Source organism: Pempheris klunzingeri, chromosome 20 (assembly GCF_042242105.1).
Source record: "Pempheris klunzingeri isolate RE-2024b chromosome 20, fPemKlu1.hap1, whole genome shotgun sequence".
Taxonomy (NCBI): Eukaryota; Metazoa; Chordata; class Actinopteri; order Acropomatiformes; family Pempheridae; genus Pempheris; species Pempheris klunzingeri.
In genome coordinates this window covers 17,698,947-17,723,399 of record NC_092031.1, presented here as the reverse complement: position 1 = coordinate 17,723,399, position 24,453 = coordinate 17,698,947, and the positions used below count along the sequence as shown (strand labels likewise).

The 24,453-nt window shown below is 43.7% G+C and overlaps 3 protein-coding genes and 1 long non-coding RNA gene across 5 annotated transcripts; 3 read left to right on the top strand and 1 right to left on the bottom strand.

Annotated features, from left to right (window-relative positions):
* Positions 1 to 1,064: 1,064 nt before the first annotated feature.
* On the top strand, positions 1,065 to 6,521 carry wbp2 (WW domain binding protein 2). Its single transcript, XM_070852327.1, has 8 exons — positions 1,065 to 1,276; positions 2,415 to 2,523; positions 2,727 to 2,862; positions 2,954 to 3,046; positions 3,131 to 3,277; positions 3,405 to 3,527; positions 4,514 to 4,590; positions 5,057 to 6,521. The coding sequence occupies exons 1-8, from the start codon at positions 1,218 to 1,220 to the stop codon at positions 5,102 to 5,104; spliced, it is 792 nt and encodes a 263-aa protein (XP_070708428.1). The 5' UTR covers positions 1,065 to 1,217; the 3' UTR covers positions 5,105 to 6,521.
* Positions 6,522 to 8,313: 1,792 nt separating this feature from the next.
* trim65 (tripartite motif containing 65) lies at positions 8,314 to 13,438 on the bottom strand. The gene is made up of 8 exons (XM_070852300.1): positions 13,377 to 13,438; positions 12,424 to 12,875; positions 12,237 to 12,332; positions 11,472 to 11,702; positions 10,539 to 10,707; positions 10,337 to 10,426; positions 10,022 to 10,239; positions 8,314 to 9,006 (listed from the first exon to the last, which is right to left on the bottom strand). Exons 2-8 carry the CDS (start codon positions 12,850 to 12,852, stop codon positions 8,698 to 8,700), a joined length of 1,542 nt encoding a protein of 513 aa, XP_070708401.1. The 5' UTR covers positions 12,853 to 12,875; positions 13,377 to 13,438; the 3' UTR covers positions 8,314 to 8,697.
* A 459-nt stretch (positions 13,439 to 13,897) lies between these two features.
* mrpl38 (mitochondrial ribosomal protein L38) lies at positions 13,898 to 17,756 on the top strand. 2 transcript variants are annotated; one of them, XM_070851931.1, is made up of 9 exons: positions 13,898 to 13,982; positions 14,752 to 14,940; positions 15,029 to 15,160; positions 15,255 to 15,457; positions 15,544 to 15,616; positions 16,026 to 16,071; positions 16,235 to 16,393; positions 17,234 to 17,370; positions 17,507 to 17,756. In XM_070851931.1, exons 1-9 carry the CDS (start codon positions 13,898 to 13,900, stop codon positions 17,641 to 17,643), a joined length of 1,161 nt encoding a protein of 386 aa, XP_070708032.1. In that variant the 3' UTR covers positions 17,644 to 17,756. The 2 variants fall into 2 exon arrangements, with proteins under 2 accessions (XP_070708032.1, XP_070708031.1); XM_070851930.1 differs by having other exon boundaries at positions 15,023 to 15,160.
* A 5,173-nt stretch (positions 17,757 to 22,929) lies between these two features.
* On the top strand, positions 22,930 to 23,873 carry LOC139219377 (uncharacterized). Its single transcript, XR_011585720.1, has 4 exons — positions 22,930 to 22,997; positions 23,207 to 23,269; positions 23,341 to 23,430; positions 23,810 to 23,873. It is a non-coding gene; the product is annotated as an uncharacterized lncRNA (long non-coding RNA).
* Positions 23,874 to 24,453: the final 580 nt, after the last annotated feature.

The following is a 24,453-nucleotide window of genomic DNA, read 5'->3' as shown; positions in this document are numbered from 1 at the left end:
GGAAGACAAAGACAGACCCAGACAAATAAAGGCTTCCACTATTGTTTGCCAACCCACGTTGTGAATTTGCATCTTGTTGCATCTTTCACAAGCATGTGGGTACTTTTGCAACCTGACCGCTCTACCCTCCTTGACTGATTCTGAGAATTGCTGCTCCTTACTGTAAGAGGCACAGGCCTTACACTACCTGTGCACAACAAATCACACATTGAATATTAACTGTGATGACCCTCTTAGGACCTCTGTTTGGCATAATATTGTCATGTTGTCATGCCTAAGACTCACCTGGAGCAGATTTTCTGCCCCTTGAATGGATGGGATTCACCCCGCCAATAAAGAGATGTCACCCCGCAGCAGGAATCTACTATGTAATATTATACTATATTATATCAATCTAAGTAAAAATAGATGCATTCTAACACGCATTAAGTATAGAAATGTTCACTACATACAATTGTACATAGATAGATGCACATACAGATTACCAGGATACATTCTGTGTAATATTTATTTATTTTTATTTAAGTTAGACATCTTTACACATCATGTGAGATAATATTGGACAATTTGTCTCTTGTTTTTCATGTTGAACACTCAACATGCTCTAGATACAAATTAAATATGCCACATATATACAAAGTAAGTAGTAACGACTGTGCAAAGACAACAAAATCTTTGTCCATCTGTAAAATATAAGCATCAGTGCAAATTATTATAGCAAACTACTATAACTGCTACTACAAACTACCATAGGAGATAGTTTACTTTTCTCATCAATGTAAAAACTAAGAATATTAAATGTCCTGCCAAACTTTTTCTGAATGTTGAATTTCATAGTGTAGTACAGAACCCTCTAGAAACTTATTTCTTTATTACTTAGCTTATACATCATTTGTCCACCTTCACTCATAAATGAGGGCATCTTGCACTGACCTGTTAATATCTGTTAAAATCTTTAATATAAATCATTTAAATCTGCTTTTTCCCCCGTCTATCACGTTTTACGGGCGAGTGACGTCACACAGTGGGCGTTTCTCGCGTAAGGCGGAAGTGCAGGTGCAACAGCGGCCAACCGAGCAGCATTATCATCACAACAACCGTTATCAGCGCTCAGGGGAAGGCCACCGAGGCTGCAGACAGGCCTGCAGACACGTCTTCTGTTAGAGGAACACAGCATTCAGTCTTCTTGCTGTCGGAGAGTCCGGAGGCCCGTCGACATGACTCTGAACCAGAACCACTCGGAGTCCGGCGGAGTCATCATCAACAACAGTGAAAGGTAACGGCGGCGGCTGCATCGGCTAGCTAGCAGTTACCGTTAACAAGTTATAGGACGTGTAGGACGTCACGCCAAAATCTTTTTAAAATATAGATAAAATAAAGACTCTGCTAATTGGAGAAAATACCTTCCACACTAAGAGCAGCCACACATTCCTCATTTCTAACTAATACACAAAGCCGAGTTAATTGAATTCAACTGTTTCATTTTAACTTTTAGCATGTGTTAGCATATTTTTCCTATAACCTGGATGTATCAACAAATGTATGTTGTGCTGGCGGTAGCTAGCTCGGTGAAACATTATCATCCATTTTACTTCAACGACGTGCTTTATGGTATATCACATGAAAGCCGAATTGAAGAGTGCTTCCTAATTGGTGCAAAACGACACCAATTATGCACATAAATGCCACATTCCAAGCAAGGCTGCGTTAATTGTTAAGTCGCCATGTTTCTTAAAAGAATATTCGGTCTCGTAGCCCAAGCATGGCCTTCAACCTGTTATATCACCACAGCAGTCAGCAATAGCAGGCTGCACAAGTGACTGTTTCCTTGTTTCAAACGTTATATTCAAACAGACGTACGGTGCTTAAAACGTTATTTAATCACACTGTAGCTTCACTTAACTTAAACATTATTACAGTATGGTGCTGCTGCTGCACTGCTTCTCCATCTGCACCTTGGTCTGCTTTATTAAAAAGGCTTCTTTTGTTTGGTCACATCCAGACCAAGACACTGCAGTTTACACGAATCGACATTAGCGGCAGATTTCTCTAGAACATATTGGGGCGTAATGATAAACCCATTACAGCTCACCCAGAACCAGTTGTAAGCCTTGGCACTACATGGCATGTAAGCCTAATCCTTTTACTACAGTACTATTTACTGAAAGCAACTGATGAGCCATGTTAAGTAACTGGACTGTTGCACAATAACCCAATGATTTCATTTTTAAGCTGCTAAGTCAGAGCTCATGAAAGTAGGGTTTGAGTCGTATACAAAACCCCATTTAAATAATGTAGGTTTTTAATTTTTGTACACTGAAAATGTGATGTAATGAAAATGTCTCTTTTGATCATCAAAATGGTTGCGTCCTGTGATCAAGTGACTGTGTTCTTGCGTCTATTTCGGTCACCAGTTTGCTGATGAACTATGATAACGTGGAGCTGCTTTTCTGTGATGCGGACAGTCTGCCTGAAGCCTTCAGAAAGGGCAAGAAGGGCAGCGTCTACCTAACTCCATACAGGGTGAGAGACGAGACTCGGATGTTTTATTTGTTATTCAGCCACTGCCTCATGCTGACTTAATGCTGTCACCATTGGCAGCGAGTATACAACAACCTGCAGCACTCCTGCAGGTTTAGCTCTGCCCAGCCCTATAAGGGAGCAGGGACACACTGAAGTTGTTATGAGTTCCTGCGATGATGTTAGTTGCTGTTGTTTTCTTCCAGGTGATCTTTGTGGCTAAAGGGCGGGATGCACTGCAATCCTTCATGATGCCCTTCTACCTAATGAAGGGCTGTGAGGTCAAACAACCTGTATTGGGAGCCAATTACATCAAGGGCACCGTCAATGCAGAGCCTGGGGGTAGGTGTACATGTGTGTGCTGGTGCTGTGGTTGTACCTCTGTGCATCAGCTGGTTCAGCGCACAGTAACCACATGGATTCTCTCTTACAGGTGGCTGGGAGGGCACTGCTACGTTCAAGTTTGTGTTTGCTGCTGGAGGAGCTATAGAGTTTGGCCAGTACATGCTGCAGGTGGCAGCACAGGGTACGGTCACAAAGCAACACTAACAATATTCTTGTTGTAGTGCTGCCGCTTTGGCTGATTGCCCTCAATTTTATGTTTCCTCAGCGTCAAGAGGTCAGCCAGTGACTCCTGGGTTTGGTGGATGCCCCTACATGGCCAACGGGGCCTACGCTTACCCTCCTCCCCCGGCTAACGGGATGTACCCTGCCGGTCCTCCACCCGGCTACTCCTACCCCAACCCTCCTCCACCAGGTAGGGGCTGTAATACTTCTCATCGTTATCATTATCACCTCGATTTTCAGATACCAGTTTTCCTCAAGCCCTGTGGAAGTGTTTGTTGCAGCTGGTCTAATTGCAACTCTGTGCTCCTGCTATCCAGGCGGATTCTACCCCAACCCTCCAGCGTTTGATGCCTCTGCGTCTTACGTACCCCCGCCTCCTTATTCTGCTCCTCTGGGCCAGCAGCCCCCTCATGACCCAGACCTCCCCTCCTCAGCAGCAGGTCAGCCATTCTGCCAAAGAGGCTCTGACTGATTTCTAACGAAGTGGTGATTGCTCTAGTTCACTCCAGGAGTAAATAAAAATGGAAATGTAAAGAAAGTGATGGCTCTGAGGTGCTTTGGGTAACTTACCTTGGGCACAGAATTACCTTAGTTTTTGTTAGTGGTATCAGATCATGATGCAAATCCTGTTTATTGATTAATCTAATGATAATTTGGATGACCATCTATCAGATAAATCACATAAAAGAGACATGCTGTGTGGAAGCAGGAACTAGGGACTTAATTTAATGAATTGATTATCATCAAAGTTACTGATAAGTTACTTGTCAGTGGACAAGAAAACGTTTAGAAACTAGCAAAAGTAATTACTAAAGGCTTTGTGTGAGTTTTGTCTACTGTTGAGTGTGTCAGTGGAGCACTGAACATCAATTTGATGATTTTATATGTAATTTTTTTGCAAACGTTGGGCATGTCTTGGTATATGTCAGTATTGGAAAAAACATTGTTATTTATAGAACATGAAACTTTGACACTTGTGGTGAAAAAGGGCTGTCAGCCACATCTCATGGTCCTCATCAGTGGGTGGGGCAAACTCATGTACTCTGAGCATCCGTGATGAAGATGTGAGATGTGGTTGGAAACCCCACAAAAAGCTGTTGAGTGGTCAAGTTCTTATCGATATCACGTCATTGAGTTCAGCCACTAACAGATCCATCATGTCGGCTGCTTCACATACACTTTTTTTTTTTTTACATATTTATTACATTTCAGGAGAAAATCCCTTCCCCTGACATTTTAACAGTTTTATTATGTCAAGCCACAGAATAATTACCTCTTAATTTTGTAGACAACCCCCCCCCCCCATCGCACCACGCTTTGTACCTCAGGCTTGATTAGTTTCAGTCATCTCATCTATCCGAAGGATTAATTATAAAACCGTGTTTAATTAATACCCGCCGCTCCACCCTCCCTGTGTCTTTCCCAGCGGAGGCCAAAGCAGCTGAAGCAGCAGCGAGCGCCAGCTGTGCCACGCTGCCTCCTACACACGTGTACCTGCCACAGGTAAGCCGCCCCCCAGCACTCTGCTACAGTGAACTTGTTTATCTGCCTTTTTTCATCATGTTCCCACATGAGGGATTTTCATCAGTTTGTCAAGAAAATGATCGGCAATCACAACGGGCAATGTCACACATGGTAACAGCTGCTTAGCAACAACCAATGGCAGATCACCTTATAGTTTACATCTCACAGCAGCTGCCCCTCTTTTTCTTTAGTCCTTAAAAACAACATATTGGCACTTCAGACCCAGTTAGCACTGATATCAGACTGGCTCCTCTTAAATATGGGGCTGACCCCCCCAGGATTTATTTGCTGCCATTGTGTCGTCCTCTGGTGCAAAAACACACTGAACTAATGTGGGCGAAGTGTCTCAAAGTTTTGTGCCGCAATAGATGTAAATACTTTTGATGAACTATTTCGTTTTATGACATACTCTCTGTCTCAAACCATAACTGTTCTCTCTCTACAGGACAAGCCTCCTCCCTACTCCCCCCCAGAAGACAAGAAGAACCAGTAGACCTGCAGGATCTCACCCTCATTCCTGTCTCCTCTAATCTCCATCCTAGTGGATCACCTCATTTCTCATTCTAGTAACTATTAACTGGACGTCAGGAAGGCCAAAGTTTTTCTTTTATCAACATAATACCCTCTTTGTCAATCCCTCCCTCCCTCCCTCCCTCCCAGCTCATTCCTTTTGGTTTCACCTTCTTCTCATTCCATCGCTTTCCCACCTCAGCCTACTTCACATTCCTGTTAACAAATCATGTATTGTAATCCGCTTCAGTCTCTCCAGAAGCACCTTAACTGGATGGAAACCAGTAGTATTGGTAGTCTTTGAGAGAAACAAGAAGATTGTTCAGGCCAAAGTTGTCAGGATTGCCGGATTTGGGAGATTTTTTTCGATGTAGTTGACAAAAACTTTGTGAAACCTGACCGGCTATTTTAGCATTCATTGCCTTGCAGGTGTCCTGAGAATCATACCACCACCCTAAACGTTGGATTCAGCTACGCTGTGCAGCTCACTTATAATTTTCTATGACTGTCTATTAAACTAGACTGAAGTAATTCCTTTGCTAATCTACTCAGAGGCAAGCTGAATGCAGTCTTTTATTTTTCTATTATTTGTGTGTACAGGCTTTTAATATGTAGACTTTAAAAAAATGTGATATTTTCTCAAGAACACTAACCTAGAGAAAAACTAGCTTTTGTAAAAGAGAGCGGATTGCAGGGTGGCCTGCTCTGCTCCGACATGTTTTAGTGGATGAGAGGACCACAAAGATTAGAGCAGCGTCAAGCCCCGGCAGTGAATCCCTGATCCTGGATTAGAGCGGAGAGCGAGGGCGACCAGGGCCTGGAGGGACGCACTGCCAGGAGGGATTATCTTTATAATGTGCAAGAGCAGAGCAGTCGCCCAGTGATGTAACTTCCTGTTTTGTCATGCCTCTGAACATTCGAGAACATGGTCAGACTCACCGCCAGCCCGCTTCACCTTTCATTCCTCTAACGTACATGTTAAACACTACAGGAACAAACAAAGACCTTTAGGGAATTTTCTCACAGTTTCTACTCTCTGTGGTTGTGGTCGTAACTGTCCAGTTTGAGGTCAGTCTTTAAATCTGATCTGAGCACCTCAGTATCTGAGCCTCTACTCTTCCTTCCTCCACCACTAATCTGTATACTGTATCTGTGGCACATCTGTGGCTGATTCTTTGCACTTTCAGAATGCTATGCATCAGGCTCCTCTTTGCTCTGTCATGGCTGTGTGTATAACAACAACAACAATAATAATAAAGCTCTGTATTTATTTCAAAGTAATTTATTGAACAATTAATTTAAATGGCTCAAGTAAGAAAAAAACAAAGCATGATGTCAACTAATGCATGTATGCATTGGATTGGATTTTATTAAATGGATCCTGATTCATGTGAAATAGAGCGTCTCTGTCTTTATTTCTACACTGAGCATTGCCATATCACACACTGATGGGTATTCCACTTTGAACACAGCATAGTGCATTAGCATACTTAACACAAACATATTCCAAAGTCAGCATGAAGGGATATGTTTTATGTCATTAGGCCAAAACAGCCTAGAAATGTGCTTTTCCCTCCTCAGAGTCAGTAGTCCTCGTCTGCACTCTCAGGCAGCTTGTGCAAATCCACAGCAGTTTCCCAAAGGCTGATGCTTGGTGTCCTGAGCCTCGAGTACCTCACCATCCCAAAGGTCACAGCTATGCCCTCTAAGTGCTAATGATTTAAAAAAAAAAAAAAAAAAGGCCAAAAGCTCATTAAAAACATTTGTACAGCAGATTCTGTCACAACACTGTCAGCGTCACAGGTTTGAGACTGTACACGTAGGGCAACTCGTGCATCCATGCTGAGATCCCAAGATGATAAAAACGCTGTTCCATTCTCAGTTCTATATTCTCAGTAGTAACGAACAGCCCACGATGACTGTGGTCTCACCTACTTCTCTTATGGTACAACAGGGGGCTGTACTCTGAACAGGACAGTGGCTCATAGAATGAATTATGTTCAGGATACCCTGCAGTGGTTTACTGGCCCACTCACACCACATGATTACCCGGCTCCCATATTTCGGTGGACCGCTCAAAGATTAAAACTTGCTAAAGGAGAAAAACAAAAGGTTTGTGCATGTATGAGCATATTTCTTTTACTTTTTTTTCCTTCCAGGCTTCTACTTGAATTTAGAAAATTTTTAAGTTCAAGTGTAACCAGGAGACGTGACAGATTTTCAGACAGCTCGGGGCAATATTGTGAAGTTATGCTTCAGCAATTCCTCAACAAATGGCTTCTCCTAGCATTGCAAAAATGTCCCTCTCTCTTTCTTGTATGTTGCTGCGATGATGTCTTATGTGTGTGTGTGTGTACTGTATGTCTGTGTGCTCCAGGCAGGGTTTCATCTGTTTCTCTGAAATCAACAACTAAAACAAGGCAGCGGTCGATAAGAGGCTCTGACCCCTGGAGGACGTACACTTATTCCTTCTCTTGCTGAGAGTTAGATTGACTCCATGTCTGTACACTTAAAGTAAAGCTAAAGCCACCACATGTTAAGCTTAGCTTAGCATTAAGAATGGAAACAGGTTTGACTGTAGCAAAGGTAGCAAAAGCCCCCAAGCAGCTCCTCTAAAGCTCATTAACACACTCCATCGTGTTTGTTTGGAGGGTTGTGTGCCGATGGCTGTCTCCACTGGTCGCCTGGCAACAAGATACTACATGTTTACTGGTGAGCTTTGGAGGTGCTGGTGGACAGGTTTTGTTAGCAGTGACGGGCTAGCTGTTCCTATACGCTTCCAGTCTTTATGCTAAGCTACGCTAAGCAGCTGTAGCTTCTCATTTGGCATACAGACACAGACTGTACAGAGAGTGGTGTTGATCTTCTTCTCTAGCTCTCAGCAAGAAAGCGAAGAAGCGGATCTCCCAAAAAAACGACGAACTCTCTCTTCAGAGCAGACCAGAGCCAGGCACAGTCAAATCTGACATCTGCGCCTCAGATGTTGGCAGCACGCAATGCCAACCTTTGAGGTTGTGTCTTTGTAAGAGCAGCCGAACCGCTCGTGTGCCACACTTCAGAATCTGTGTCTAGGACACTAAGGAACATGATGCAGTGGCCGCCAGCTTAGTTGTGGTGCAGCACTCTCAAAGCGACACAATGGATCGACTGACACCACCGTTCTCATCTGCTCCTCAGAAAGTCTCCCTCAGCACGGCCTCAGCATGTACGTGGATTTTATAATTGAGTGCATTTTATAGTGAGTCATTTGCCTGTGAGCCCACCTCTAATGAATGCATAATGCCTTGCAAGAGAACAAGGAAATTCGATTTTATGTGGTGAAAGAACAAGAATGTTGACATACTGAGTTGAGGAGACCTGACAGCAGACATCAATCTAAAACTGAAGGTTATTTCATACAAACCTTTAAGAAAAAAAAAAACAGAATTAAGTAGTGCTATTGTAAAGGAAAAAAAAGACCTAAAAAACACCCTAAATGGTTAGGGGGGGGGGGGTTCCTCTATGTTGAGTCAGCTAGTGCCCACGTTTGATAGTGCTTCTTGTTACTCCCTTCTTCACTTGTCTTTATGAGTCAGCTCACGGGGAGCAGAGGGTGATGCTAACCCCCTCTCCTATCCAGCAGGCGGGGAACAGCTCCTGGGTGAAGGCACAGTGGAAGGCGTGGAGCCTGGTCTGCCCGTCTCCGTAGTAGGTGAGCGTCCCCGCCTCGTAGTCCAGCAGCATCCCTATGCGGCCGTGCTGGGAGTGGCCGGTCAGAGTCTCCCGCCGGCCGTTGTGCCAGGCGCTGAGCTGATGCTCGTCCAGCTGCAGGCTCCAGGACAGTTCATTCATACCCACCATGCACCTCTTCCCCTTCTCCTTCCTGGGGATGGTCTTGTAGGTTACCTGGCAGGAGGCACAGGAGAACATGTAGATGAAAAGTGTGCGGCACAAGGGAAAAAGGAAGGCTGTGCCGAGGCAGACTCACACGTGGGACCAGTCCTAACTCTGGTGGCACCTATTTAATGGATTGCTATCAAGCTCGGCACATTCATCCACTGTGCCCAGAGGATGAATCCTCTCCACCCACAGGTCTGCGGACATGTCTATACTTCAACTGGATGTCTTAGCACAAAATGTTGACATTCGTGAAGCCCAGAGGATGCATCCTGATCACCGGCGATCCCCCGACTCTTCCTCCAGCGCCACCAGCAGGTCGATACAATCAACCTGCTCAAGCAAGATAGTCCACATTATACCTGCTTCACATCACCATGTTTGACGCGATCGATGCCACGGTTGTCATTTTGAGCGTGCTGGGCATGGTGATGTCAGCATTTAGCTCAGAGCGCCGCTGTGCCCGAGTACAAATCAAAGTGTCACAGAGCTGCTGATGAAGCTGCAGACCTCTCTGGGCTGCTGTTAGATTCATTTGAGTCGACGCAAAGGAAAATAAGCGCTACTTTGTTATGCATCAATTCCAATATTGATGGAAAAATCATAAAGGTTGGATCGTCTAAAACAACCACCCGAATGGTGCCACATGAAAGTAAAATCTGTGTGGGGCACATTTGGCAGGAAAGGTTCACCTGAAAAACACTTTAGTGTAACTACCACACTGAGCATCATCAGTCGAGTCAAAGCAAACTATTGGCTTTGACTCAAATAAGCTGCATATTGCACTGGCTCTACAAAAAGGAGTAGCAACATCTGCAAACTTTTTCCATATTTCTATGTTAAGTATATCTATCTGGGAATTTAGCTGGTTATAATAAAAAAAATGAATCATTCATTTTCATTTTAACAGTTGCTCACAGTTGCTGGTACAGTTCATTTCAGATACTGTAAAAAATGTATTGCCTGAATATCAGACCCTCAATGAACCACTCCGTATACCAACACAACGTGCACGGTTCTTTACCCCGAGGTAGGCCCACGGCTTGGACACCTCCAGCTCCCAGTAGTGCCGCCCGTGGGTGAAGCCCTCAAAGCAGAGCACCTGCCAGGTGTGATCGAAGCGGGCTTCGTGGGCCGGGACGGGGCGAGGGCCCGAGGTCAGGTGCTCCGCCCTCCGGTTCTCCTGGGACAGAGACAGGTGCTGGTTGGCCGTGCGAGGGTCAAAGGTCAGAGAGCATCGGTCTGTGATGAGGAAGAGAAGAATCAGGCAAGAACTGATCACATAATCTGGTAAATGTCTAACGCAAACCTGCAGTCTAAAATGTTAGACAGGACTTACAAGCGCTAAGGCCTTCCCTCCCACCAGGGTGGCACGGGGCAGCTGGACTGGGGACCACAGCTAGGATCGGCCTCTTATCCTGAGGGGAACCTGCAGACCGGTGACAAGCTTGAGAACACAGAGCGAAAAACTGGGGAACAAACTGCTATCAAAACCAGTTAACTTCCTACGGGGGGGGCATCTTTCCCCAGAGGCAGATTACCGTCTTTGTCCTGACCCACAGCGGTGCTCACAGCTTTCTCCAGGTCCTCACACACCAGCTTGGAGACTCGGGACAGGACGTCTGTGGCGCTGTTTAATCGCTCCTGGAGGTTTGGCGTTACGTCTGTGGGTATATCCTTAAAACGTGGAACTTCTATAAGCAGTGACTCCTGTGAAGACGTAAAAAAGACCTAGATGACGTGCATTTGGTTCGATGCTTGATTGATAATTGTCATTTAACCATAGAACACAAAGGCATACGGTTAGGATGTAGATGTCTCTCCTTCATTATAGACATCCACATGATGTTTTACCTACACTCCCTGACCACTTTATTAGGTACACCTATACAATGGAATGCAAATCCAGCACTGCCACACATTCTACCTTCACAAAGCTTATATTGGGTACCGTTTGTTCTGAGAGATGTTTCTTACTGAGGTCACTAGACTGCATCATATTGAAGTGTTTCTAATAATCTCTCTAGTATATAACTGTGTGTAGCGCTGTGGGTGACTCACAGCAGAGAAGAGAAGCAGTCATGCCATCCACATTTAAACATTCTCTGCCTAAAACCTTCTGTCAAAGCAACAAATAACTAATTCCCTTAATGATCACGGGCGCTTTTCAAAGTTAGATCAGGAAGTTATCAAAGTTTTTTGTCACTTTGCGGTTTTAGGTCTATAAACAGATACGACACGACACGACAGGTATAATCCTGCTTTTGCTGCCATCTAGCAGTAGAACTATTCACCTCGCTGAGTGCTATACCTCCACTGTGGGGTGTGGTCAGAGGTGCTGAAGACATTTAAAAATCCATCCATTACCGGACATTATTTTGTCAGAAGTGCTGGTGAACGGCTCTTTGAAAGCATCTTTCCCGTTACTCTTACACGTTACCAAAAGAACGACAGTGTAAAGACAGGGCACGGACCTTGATGAGCTCTGTATCAGAGAGGTTATGTATGGCCGCTATCTGTCCCTGGCTCTCTCGGAGGATCCTGGAACGCTCCTCAAGCTCAGCCAGCCGCGCCTCCGCCTCAGTGATGGCAGCTTCTTTCTGCTCCTCAATGAAGAGCTCCGTCGCCTCCTGCTTCTCAGCCAGTATCTTAATCAGGGTGGAGAACTTGACACTGACCCAGGTGGAAGTCTGCTGAAGGGTTACCTGCGGAAGACGCACATTCATATGCCCGCTGTGAGGAATCCGGGAACGCACAGTTATTGGTGTTTTAATTCTTAATTTACACCAATATCAAGCTTAATTGTCTTCTGAGCTGCAGCTTCGTCAGTCACCTGAATGTTTCTTGCAAATGCATTACAAGTGTTGTGGGCGTGCAAGGAGACTAATGAATGGCCTAGTTTCTATCAGAACTGGCTCCACCTGCGAGACAGATGCTGGAAGTTGTGCCAATGTGGTAAGCCACCCAGAGTTGAAAAACACTGGTGTGAATTTCAGCATTCGATCAGTTTGAAGCATACTAAGGGACGACTAACCTTCTTTTGAACTCTATCAACTGCTGTAAAGGGGAGCGAGGCTTCTGTCACATCATGGATCAAACAAACATAACCCTATCCCTGTGTTTGAAGGACAGCTTCCTTCTCTGGCTTTGAGTTGATTCCCCTTTAAGTCACATTTCTGACATGGTGAGAAAAACTAATGAGTTTGAGGCACGTCTTAGGTCTTATGTCTGGAACTAACCTTGGCTTGACTGATATTCTCAGCCAGGTCCTTAATACTTTTTTCCGTCTCTTCCATGAGCTTCCCCACCTCCTTACTCTTCCTTTCTAGCAGCAGCTGTAAGGAAAACACATCAAATTAAGACAGTGGCTTTCACACACGCTGGAGTTAAAACTAAAGCGGCCGTGGTGGCGTTACGTTACTGTACCTCTTGATTTTCCCGCTCTGCCTCCAACAAGACCTTCTCGTGATTCATGCATTCGGAGATGCCGCACTCGCAGCACACAGACATTTTATCCTGCCTGCAGTAATAAACCAGAGGCTTTTTATGGCGATCGCACAGCAGCATGGCTCTGGCCCCTTCGCTCCCCCTCATCAGGGACTCTCTGCAGGAGGGGCCGGTGCTGTTGGCGGCCTCGGTCAGGACAGACAGGGACACGTTACGTTTGAGGATGGGCCTGGTGGGGAACTCCTCGTTGCAGATGGGGCACTGAGGTCCCAGGTCAGACTTGCTCTTGGTGTCCCAGCACATGGTGATGCACTTTTGACAGAAGGTGTGACCGCAGGGGATGGTGACAGGGATTCGGAAACGCTCCAGGCATATGACGCAGGTCAGGTTTGAATTCTGAGACTCCATCTTTGAGGAAAAAGCAGACACCTCTGTGAAAAAAAAAGAGAGCAGAAACAGGGAGGTTGGTCATGATGTCACACACCTCAGACATGTCAGCATGTCAGATCCGTCCCACACAATGACAGTAATGCAACTGACTGCTTCATTTCTCTGGATTTAGAGGTTATTATCACGTTTTAAGCCCTGTGTATAGAAACAGCATCTCAGAGAGAAATGTAATTAAAACGCCCCTAATTCTGTTGGTGCCAGTTATCAGACAGGGAGGAAGCTAAGCCACCGTCAGGCAACAATACACGTCTCAGTCCAAATGGAAACGTTGGCTACCACACAATAACTTAGCCAAGTGGAAGGAAAAGCTAGCGGTAGCTAACATTAGCACTGGAGCCCAGTCACTTCACGTTACCGAGGACTCTTGGGGACAATTTATAGTCAAAATATTTAACCAGGCAGCGGATCAACTATAAATTAGCTCATATTTTCACACTCGCCGCCTGGCTGTTACACAATGCCGAGTCAATGTTAATTCTTACCACTTCCACAGATACATCCGTGCACAGCATCTGTGTGACCACTGAGTATACGTCAGATGAAGCTTCCCTGATGACGACATACGCAAAAATGATGCCTTCAGGGGCTGTCGGGAAATCGATAAAGTCGGTCTTAATCGACCCAACACAACAGGTCGTTGTGTTGTCGACTGTGATACATCAAACACCGCTACTGTAACAGTGGTGCATTACATTTGCAATAATGATATTTAGTGTTCGGAATCAGTTTGGTTTAACATCAACTAGCAATTATTCACAAACCAGAATTTTAATTAAAAAGATTAATGTATATTTTGAATCATATACGAGAATTGTGCTAAAATGGCTTAGATTAATGTGCTAAGTACACTGGTGATGGTTACCACCAAGTTATGTGACCGTTATTTATCTGCTACTAGACCACGGTTAGTCAATTCTACGCAAAACAAATAAAGTGCACGGACTCGTTTAGCCCTTTTCGGCCACCGTATATTCTGAAAAAAGAGGAAGGAGTTCACTCCAAGATGGCGCTGCGCACGGTTTGTGCTGTTGCCTTGAGAAGTGGGACAGATTTAGGGGTCAATAATGCGAGGACATTTGTCACAACAGGTACCGTAACGATTTTGCTAAAGTACATTGGATTTATATTCAGTAACTTCGTGCCTGCGCTTCAGTATTGCATGTGAGCTGCGTGTGTCAGCTCACATCAGTGTGTAGCACTGACAGGGTTACATGCTGTCCTCTGGAGAAAGACGTGTCGCCAAACTCGATAGAGAAATACGACAATTTAATAGTAATAGTGTCAACATCGATAGGGTTATCCATCTGATAATAACATGACATGACATTCGTATTAGTTCCCACTATTGGTTTGAAGAAGCAGAAGCAGAACCAAACATGACAGGTGAAACAAGTGCTGCGTGATGAAACTAGTCTTGAAGCCTCTCTCCTTGACGTAAAATCATCAAATATTTGAATGGAGTTTGGCATGCACAGAGGATGTCCTTTAGTAAGCTTTGCGTGCTGAAATTACTGGTGTCAGTAACCACAGAAGCTTGCTAAATTCTGATAATATATTGATTTTCAGAATCTATCCCCCACTTAACTTCATCAATTATACAGTAACATTTCAAGACAATCAACAGAACTGGGAGTGTAGCCAAATGCAAAAATTAAATAGCACTTAGGAAATAAACAAGTCAGTTACAAAATTATGAACATGTAAATATAAATCATCAGACAGTCTTGACCCAGAATGGACAACCATAACAACCCTGGTATTAGAACTGTGCAACCTCCAAATCGATGTAGGAATAAGTAGACAACATGACCAACAGTTTTCTGCTAACTAACTGTTGGGGGTGTTTCCATGTAACAGCATTCCTCTGCAGACGGATACCTCCTTTGGGTGCTATGCCAAATGAGGAGATTGACGTCACAAAGCTGGAGTCGCTGGAGAAGTATCGCAGCTACACCCGTTACCTCACAGAAGCTGAGGAGACAAAGAACAAACCCGCCTGGTGGAAGAGCTACAGGAGCTACGTGGAAGAAGCTGATCCTGATCATGGTGAGAAACACTGGTTCTCCAGGGATGTGGACTGGATTTCACTTTGTCACAGTTGAAACCAGTTCATACGAGCCTTGTTTAGTTGCAGGTGTAGAGCGAGTGGACATCGGCCTGCCGTACTATCAACCCTGCAGGACCAAGCAGCTGAGGGAGAGGAGGCAGGTGATGAAGGAAAACAAGAAGAATGTGGAGATGGAGAGGGCTTTTCGTTTGCGCACTTGTAAGCTCACACACACACACACTCAGCAGAAAGGGAATGCTCAAGCTTGTAATTGAGTCAATAAATCGGTTGTGTTTTCTCTTTGTCGCATCAGTTAAGATCCCTCTGGATCGAGTGCAGGAGTCCTGGGAGAAGAACAGTGGTCCATTTCACATAACGAGACTGGCAGATCACTACGGGGTCTTCAGAGATCTCTTCCCCAAGGCCTTTTTTTTACCTCAAGTCTCACTCCGCATCTGCTACGGCCAGGACAACGGTGGCCAAGTGTATTATGGGAACCGGCTGACACCCACCGAAGTACGTTAAAAGGAAAAATCATCCGCTGTAATCTAGCTCTTCAGTTGATGTTCTAATCGTATTCTTTGCTGTGCTTTTGCCTCCAGGCAGCATCCGTCCCTCAGGTCAGCTTTGATGCAGAGGAGGGCTCCCTGTGGACCCTCCTGCTCACCTGTCCAGGTCAGCTTCAGCTCACTAGATTGTGATAATCAGCAACCCTCTATGCTCAGTATTTGTACAAAGTCTTGAAAGTTTGGGAAATGCTGAATTTCAGGTTAAGGAAGGTAAGGATAAAGAATTCAAATATACTCCTTCACTATTGTAAACCACAAACTCTTTTGATATTTGAAATGAAACAATCCTGTCGTCATATGTGTTTGTTGTCTCCTGATGTCTCACATAGATGATGACATGATCAAAATATACTGTCGAAGTTAATAAGAACTGCTGGTAAAATACACAAATTGACTTTGATGTGAAGATAAACTGTGGATATTTCTGGCTCAGCTACCTTTAAAGTGCATGAAGAGTGCCTGAATTTTATTCTCAGCATTTGTCAGGCTGTTTAAAATAATTTGATCTCTTTCAGATGAGCATCTTCTGGATAATGAGGCAGAATACGTCCACTGGCTAGTGTGAGTACTTCAGGCCAACTCTTATTGATGCAGCACTTTTAGAAATAATAGTCAGCTGAAAGTTGTTAGATGATTTTGGTTTTTCAGTGCGGGAGGAGGAGGAGCAGGTGCAGTGTCAAGAATTTGTAACCACTCGAGCTTTGACTGATCTGTGTTTCTGTAGGGGGAACATACCAGGGGGGGCAGTGCAGGCTGGGGAGGAGCTGTGTCACTACCTGCCCCCCTTCCCCGCCAAAGGAACGGGCTTCCACCGCTACATTTATGTCCTCTTCAAGCAGGAGGGACCCATCAACTTCCAGGAGGATGTCAGGCCGTCGCCATGGTGAGCACAACGCTCAGCATCCAGACAGGAAGCTGATGCTCTCAGTGTTGTTTGTGTCTTGTATGAAATACAAGCAGATTATCTGTGTATTTGTTCACTCGCCTCTACGTAGGATATGTGCTTTTCATAGTCTAGATTTGAATAGACTTTTACAGTTTTCCTTGTGGTGCTTAAATTAAAGTTAGTGGACACATTTTGGGCGATACACTCATCTGCTTTCTCGCTGAGAGTAAAATGAGAGGATCAGAACCATACTCACGCCAGTACGCTAAATGTGATGCTACAGCCCGCAGCCAGTTAGCTTAGCTTAGCCTAAAGATGGACACAAACAAGATTTAAAGTGCTGGTTGGAGGCTAGCTGTCTCCCCATGTTTTAAGTCTAAATGCTAAGCGAAGCTACCTGTCTCCTCTAACTGTATATAGATTATAAGAGACAGATATGAGAGTGATATGAATCTCCTCATCTCACCACAGGAAGCAAGCAAATAAGTGTGTTTCCTAACATGTCGCACTATTCCTTTAAATGTGAAATAAACATCATTAAGTGAGTTAGCTGGGTTAAGAGAAAGTTGACTCTCCAATATTCTGTGTTTGGCCTCTGTTTTAGGGAAGTTTGTTTGAGAGTATTGAAGTTCAGGTTATTTCCAATCACCTCTGAAGATGCCAGTTAATGTACCGTGTCCCCCTTGCAAGTAGGACATGAAACATTCCAAGAAAAAGACGTCATCGTCGGCGGTCATGAACCCTGCCAGCGAACTGTATTCACAACATTAATGTGTTGTTAGTTCATGTTTAATACAGCAACGAAGACACTAAGCCTGTGCTGTCTCTCCTGCCCAGCCATTCCCTGGTGGATCGCACATTTAAGACGGTGGAATTCTACAGGAAGCACCAGGACAACTTGACCCCCGCGGGCCTGGCCTTCTACCAGTGCCAGTGGGACGAATCTGTCACCAACACCTTTCACAACACACTCAGTGAGTCCCATACTCGCTCACATAAGCAAAAGCAAAAGCACAGGACTGTCGTTTTCGTGATGTGGATTTAAGAACTGACTGTCCTTGATTTCCTGTAGTGAAACTAAAGCCTGTCTCTTTCCTCTCCTCCCTGCAGACATGAGGGAGCCGGTGTTTGAGGTTATCCGGCCTCCAGTGTACCACCCTCCACAGGTCAAATACCCTCACCGACAGCCCCTACGCTACCTGGACAGATACAGAGATGGGAAGGAGCACACCTATGGAATATACTGATTATGAAACACACGTTCACAGAGCTGCTAACGTCTCATTACTCATCTTCTGGCCAATGTGGAATTATGTTTGGCATATTTATGTTTAAAACAATAAAGAATTTTTAATATTCACGTCCATGAATGGCCTCGTTTGTACAGTTTTTTTGTTAAACTGTTGGACCCTTATTGCTCACATGCAGCCTGAGACTGAAACTGCAAAATCAGCTGGACATTTTGCAAACCACCAGATGTCACTGTCAGTTTAAAGTTTAAAGCTCCACAGCTTCAGGCACAAATGCTGAGAAAGTCCTAAAGCTTCATAAGGCTTCATCCACCCATCACTACTACTAGTACTCAGACCTTCAGCCTGAGCAGTTCTGTTGGTCACATCTGGTACACATGTCCATGATGTCCAGGCGACGTATCCGGCCGACTTTGGTGATACCATCTTTTCCCTGTAGTGCACGCTTGAGCTGGGCAAATATTCGATACATTTGAATGGAATTTGGTACACGTATTCATGGTCCCCAGTGGATGAATTGTAATCATTTTGATCCCCTGACCTTTCGTCCAGTGCCACCGTCTGGCCAACATTTCCTCCGGGCTCCCATACAAACCCTGTACAGCTCATGCAGGAGTTCACAATGATCCAGTCGAAATATTTTGGGCCATTCATCTGTTTTCACACGTCGAATAGAGGAAAGCATTTCACCCTAGTTCTCTGATCCTATGAATGTAGCTACTTCCTTTCTGCGTTTCCATATAGTACAGTATATTCAACTCATTCAACAATCCATTGATTTTATGGATTTATTAGTGACTGTCCAGTGTCAGCAGGGGGAAGACAGACTCAGTGTGTTGATACTCTCTGCAGATATAACTCACATTTTCAGGACAACACATTAGCTTCCATGGTTTTGATGGACAGTTTAACTCATTAGCAACTCATCATTAAGGGCCATTGTCTGATGAATGCATTATGCTGCAAAAGTGCATCATGCACGGGTATTTATCCTCGCTCTTTTTCATCAGACATTAGGCCGACAATTGGTCATTAGCATAATTTAATAGAATAATTTAGAGGGATCCACTGTTCTTTTTTTCTCCTTTATTTACATTTCCTACAGTGCTACTGTCTGCAGATGGAGCTACAAGCCTACCCTCTAAATTCTCCCGACAGTCCAATTTTTCAGTGCCCCCCTTCTTCTCTGTCCTCTCGACTCCACATTTCAGCCACACAATTTAGGCTAGAGGGAAGGCCTCTAAAGGGGTTATAGTTTTTGACATACGCACTCTGGAGGTACAACTACACACAACGATGTTTCTTATATTCTCCAAGGTCTTACAGGTGGTTACAGATATTGTGATACACCCCATAAATAAAAGAGGTGCAAAAAAAGTCGGGCAGAATGTGAGATGATGCACTCGAACTCGTGTAATTTTATAATGCGAGCTCACATTTGGTGTGAGATAACGGACAAGAAGTTCCACTGCATGTTGAAAAAAATTGAATGTGAAATGCAGTACTTTAAACCCAGTAGTACAATAAGCAGATGTTGAGTGTGTTCATTTCCTTTTAGGTGGGTTCGGCTGGGATCGTGCCAGAAACAACAATCAGGGTTTGCTGGAAAGTTCTGACTGTGTGGAATTCAGTAATGTATGATGTGTAACTGTAACTGTGTGCTCAGTGATATACATTAGGAAATGTGTGGCATGTTTGGTATATTACATACCATAGACAAGTAGAAGGAATAGGTTCCCATGAACCCACATTTTTGCTTTTTTTTTGTACCTGTTCATGAACAGTCAACTAATGGTCCATGGGGTTCGTTTGGTGGCCATCTTGAATTGACATTGACGCCACTGGTGAAAAAATGTGTTTTCTAACTGATTCTAACTGATTGTTAGAATCAGAACCGAGCAAGGTGAAGCAGCTTTTAGTTTCTATGCTCCTCACCTGTGGAACAAGCTTCCCGAACACGTGAGCTCTGCTAAAAACTGATGTTTATCACAAATAAGGAGTGGCTGTACCATGTGAGTGGCCTTTCTTTTTTTTTCTCCAATATTTTTATTGACATTTGTTTGTTGTTACATAAAGAGAAAAAAAAAACCAACAGATTAAATGAACAATTGGACCACATTAACATAGGTCACCGCTCAAACATATGATCATTCGGACATACACACACACACACACACACGCACATGCTAGACTTGCACAAATTATATGTCAATAACATAAAATAGTCTAAAATAAAATGCATACATAACTGAATATACACATTATCCATATTTTTATAACTGTGGCTTACTTTCCGGCTTCTATAATAGTCATATATGGTTCCCAGAGGTACACAAATTCCCTTCGTTTTCCTTTCACAATGTAGGTTAGTCTTTCCAGACCAATACATTCCGAGAGTTCTTTTATCCACTGTTGTATAGAGGGAGCATCCATACTTTTCCAACGTAATGCAATCACTCTCCTGGCTTGTAAAAGTCCGAAGTCCAGCAATTTAGTCTGTTTCTCTGTTTGTGTGAAGCCCACTGGGTAGATTCCAAGTACACAAAGTTTAGCATTGAAGGGGATGTTGATATTAAACACCTCTGACAGACATTTGATGACATCATTCCAGAATTTCTGAATCTTTGGACATTCCCATAGACAGTGAAGAATTGTTCCTTTTTCAATGAGACATTTGGTACATGTATCTGGAATATTATCGGACATATGATGAAGTTTAACAGGGGTCATATACATCCTCATCAGCCACTTATATTGAAGTAGCCTAAACCGTGTATTTATAGATTGCTTTTGTGCCTTTAAACAGGCCTCGTTCCAGTCCATTTCATTTATGTCTTCTTGGATGTCACTTCTCCAGGTGTTTAGTTTGTCCCTTGCTGAATCTTTGGAAGTAGACATTAGTGCATCATAATATCTAGAGAGCATACCTTTCCCTTCTGTTTGGGAGACTTCTTCTATTTTTGATAATGACGGGGTATTCATAATCTGTCTGGATCTGGATGACATATAATTTTTTAGCTGTAAATATTTAAAGAAATGTTTTGAGGGAATTTGATATTTTTCACATAGTTGCTCAAAGGTAAGTAAAACTCCATCCGTGTACAGATTACTTAATTTTCTGGATGCCCTTCATATTCCATAGTCTAAACCCTCCATCTTTTTTTCCAGGTGTGAACTGTTCATTTCCCCAAATAGGGGCAAACTGAGAGAGTGCTGGAAGGTCTCCTACATGCTTGTGTGCAGTGTGCCATACTGAAATTGTATTTTTCAGAAATGGATTTTTAGTACGTTTTTTTAGTGTTTTTGCATCTGAAGAGTATAGATAGCTCTGTAAAGGTAACTCTGGAATGGACTTTTGTTCAATGCTCACCCAAGCTGGGGGTGAGGTTGTATAGAAATAATGTGTAGCTGATGTTAGCTGGGCAGCCATATAATACCATCTAAGGTTTGGGAGCTGAAGTCCTCCCCTCTCATAAGGCATATATAATAACTTTAAACGAAGTCTTGCTTTCCTATTGTTCCAAATAAATTGACTGAACAATTTGTTTAATTTGTCGTAAAACGAAGCTGGTAATGGCAGTGGAAGTGTTTGGAAACAGTACAGAAATTTGGGTAAAATTGTCATTTTTATAACATTTATTCGTCCCATCATCGATATAGGCAAATTAGTCCATCTGTTTAACATCTCCTCAACCTCATCTGTGAGTGGCCTTTCTATTAAATTTGATTTATTAAGTGTCAAACTGATCTATAATAGTGCCATCATTTGTCTTTTTTTGTCTGTTTCAGGAGTCATGAAAACTGGTGTTTTTTTTGCCATAAGTGAGTGAGTACAGGGGAACCCATTCCTCCCGCTACACTATATTATCTAATATATCAAACCCTTGTACACAAATGTATTTTGCTTGAAACACACCACACATATGGTCATGTATCACTGAGCATACCTGTAGCAGCTACATGTCATGTCTTTCATGTCACTGACCATGATTACTTTTTGTCTACAAATGCTTTAAAATTATGAATTTTGCTGTAAAACATGGAAAACAAAAGTCCCGGGGGTTGAAAAGTGTTGACCCTGACCCCGACCCCTATGGTGGGTCACTGAGGGCCTCCTCAATAAATGCACTGACTTCAATCTCACTCCAAATTAAATGGGAAATTTGGCCCCTTAGCAGTGTAACATTTTAGTTCTGTCATTGTTAACATGTTGGCATTCTAATGTTAGGATAGTACAGCCACAAAGAGCTGCTAGTGTGGCTGTGGACTCTTAGTGTGATGTAAAATCAAAGTAACTGGTAACTACTGCCGCCAAATAAGTGTAGAGGAGTAAAATACAACATTTGTTCCTTAAATATCATGGAGTAGAAGTCTACGGAAATAACTCAGGTAAAAGTACCTAAAAATAGTACTTCAGTGCAGTTTTGGAGTGAATATACTTAAATGCTGTTTGCGCCCGGGTGTCAGTGGCTAACAACACTCTTTGCATGTTTTAAATAGTATATTTTATGTTTAATGTACCCTGACTTTTATTGTTGTATTTGACCCAACCCAAGCCATGATCTGAAGTAGTTCTGGTGCCTAAACCTAACCAAACTGTGACTGAAAAGTGATAATGATAAAAGAAAATTGAAATATATAAGTTGACCAAGTCTACAAATACATTAAACTATCATGGCAGCTGGTCTCATCTGGAACACAAACTGTGATCTCCTGGGTCAAAGTCCTAAATAACCTATTTTTTATACCCGGTGACCAGACCCTATAAGAATGTTTAGTGTGTGTGCCTTGCCTGGTGCATTTATAGTTTTTATTGTTTAAGCTTGTGCTAATTGTTTATTTGTGTGGCTTTTTTGTCGTAAAGGCTGACATACAGCAGCATTCAACCCAAGACAAGTTTCCACAATAAAGCACTGTACATCTGGATCAGAATGAACTGGTTTTACCAGACATTTGCTCCTTTTACTAGTCTGAAATCTTCAAACGAGGCAGAGGAACTGATATAAAAGTTCACTACTTGACAAATAATTTGAACAAAATACTACTTGACAACATGTCTTGGTTTGAGCTTTCATAATTCTCATAGCATGATCACTTTAGATTTACATATATACACAAACACGACACTCTCAGAGTTCTATAGACTCTCAGGAAGTGCTGCTTCTCAATTACCACTGGCTCCTCTGAAGAGAGTCAATCAGAGCTGATCAGCAACAGCTGTGCAACCTGCCTGATGGACTTTTTTTAAAACTGGCATGTGGCTCAGGTTTGGCATTTTCTGTTGGTGGCTGAAGCGATGGGAGGTTTTTGGGCTTTGCTTATTTGTGTGCTGACCGTTTGGCTTACCAAAGGTTTTTATATTCTCTCTTTTTAAAACTTGTGCAGAAATTGGCAGGGCAGTATAGCAAATATAAGCGTAAGGTTACATGATTTTGGCTACTAGAGTACGCTTTGGTGTAACTTTTGAAGATTCCTTAATTCCTGAGATGTCCCTTAGCTGTAACAAGTCTACATGTTCTGCCTCCAAACACTTGATTAACAGCAATTGCACTTTCTGTAGGCTCTTGTTTGCCAGTTGGTGGCACAAATCAAAGACATGGTGGACTACAGAGGAGCATGAAGGGTAAGAACAATTGTGACATTAACTTTTTGGAGCTACTTCCTGATACTGAATTCATTTCTTTTGCACTTAAGGGCTATCTCCCAATGAGATTACCTCCATAAAGAAGGCCCTTTCACTTCTCCAGTCAATGGATTCCAAGTTGGTGCAAGATGCAGTGGAAGGTGAGCAGGTTTTGTGAGACCTTACAAAGAAAAATGCAAGTTTGTCTAGATGGATGGATTTATTTATTTTTGGTCTGGTGTCTAGCCAACTGACACTGGAATTTTAACAGTTTGAAATTTCATTGACCATAAAATGTCAGGTTTACACCTGTCTCTTAAAATCATGCTTACAATTTTATATCTCAGTATACCTTTTGGCATCATTGGTTTTGGGGCTCAACATTTATATCGTGTTGCAATACAGCTAATTTGCTGTCGAATAATGAGAGAATGTCAAAATATAGGGTTGGCTTTGAAAATGAGGTCTTTGGGCAGTAAACTCTTAATGTGCCATACTAGAACGTAACTAATTTGTTAAACAAATGTCTTGATTTTTCAGTACAACTGGACACCAATGAAGTGGAGGCTGACGCATCAGTTGGCAAACAGAAACTTGGACAAAAGGAACCGAAAAGACCAGAAGACCTGAAAACTGAGAAGGCCGTGCACATGGACAACAGGACGGACGCCGTGCACATGGACAACAGGACGGACGCCGTGCACATGGACAACAGGACGGACGCCGTGCACATGGACAACAGGACGGACGCCGTGCACATGGACAACAGGACGGACGCCGTGCACATGGACAACAGGACGGACGCCGTGCACATGGACAACAGGACGGACGCCGTGCACATGGACAACAGGACGGACGCCGTGCACATGGACAACAGGACGGACGCCGTGCACATGGACAACAGGACGGACGCCGTGCACATGGACAACAGGACGGACGCCGTGCACATGGACAACAGGACGGACGCCGTGCACATGGACAACAGGACGGACGCCGTGCACATGGACAACAGGACGGACGCCGTGCACATGGACAACAGGACGGACGCCGTGCACATGGACAACAGGACGGACGCCGTGCACATGGACAACAGGACGGACGCCGTGCACATGGACAACAGGACGGACGCCGTGCACATGGACAACAGGACGGACGCCGTGCACATGGACAACAGGACGGACGCC

What these genes read in the sequence shown, in the direction of transcription:
- trim65 (XM_070852300.1), bottom strand. Translation starts at nt 12,852, where the DNA reads ATGGAGTCTCAGAATTCAAACCTGACCTGCGTCATATGCCTGGAGCGT. An exon ending in TGTGGGTCAGGACAAAGACG is followed by an intron (nt 10,427 to 10,538) that starts GTAATCTGCCTC and finishes ACCGGTCTGCAG; the next exon opens with GTTCCCCTCAGGATAAGAGG. An exon ending in AGCCGTGGGCCTACCTCGGG is followed by an intron (nt 9,007 to 10,021) that starts GTAAAGAACCGT and finishes GCCTCCTGCCAG; the next exon opens with GTAACCTACAAGACCATCCC.
- wbp2 (XM_070852327.1), top strand. Translation starts at nt 1,218, where the DNA reads ATGACTCTGAACCAGAACCACTCGGAGTCCGGCGGAGTCATCATCAAC. An exon ending in TCTACCTAACTCCATACAGG is followed by an intron (nt 2,524 to 2,726) that starts GTGAGAGACGAG and finishes GTTTTCTTCCAG; the next exon opens with GTGATCTTTGTGGCTAAAGG. An exon ending in CCTCCCCTCCTCAGCAGCAG is followed by an intron (nt 3,528 to 4,513) that starts GTCAGCCATTCT and finishes TGTCTTTCCCAG; the next exon opens with CGGAGGCCAAAGCAGCTGAA.
- mrpl38 (XM_070851930.1), top strand. Translation starts at nt 13,898, where the DNA reads ATGGCGCTGCGCACGGTTTGTGCTGTTGCCTTGAGAAGTGGGACAGAT. An exon ending in ACCGGCTGACACCCACCGAA is followed by an intron (nt 15,458 to 15,543) that starts GTACGTTAAAAG and finishes TTTTGCCTCCAG; the next exon opens with GCAGCATCCGTCCCTCAGGT. An exon ending in GATGTCAGGCCGTCGCCATG is followed by an intron (nt 16,394 to 17,233) that starts GTGAGCACAACG and finishes TCTCCTGCCCAG; the next exon opens with CCATTCCCTGGTGGATCGCA.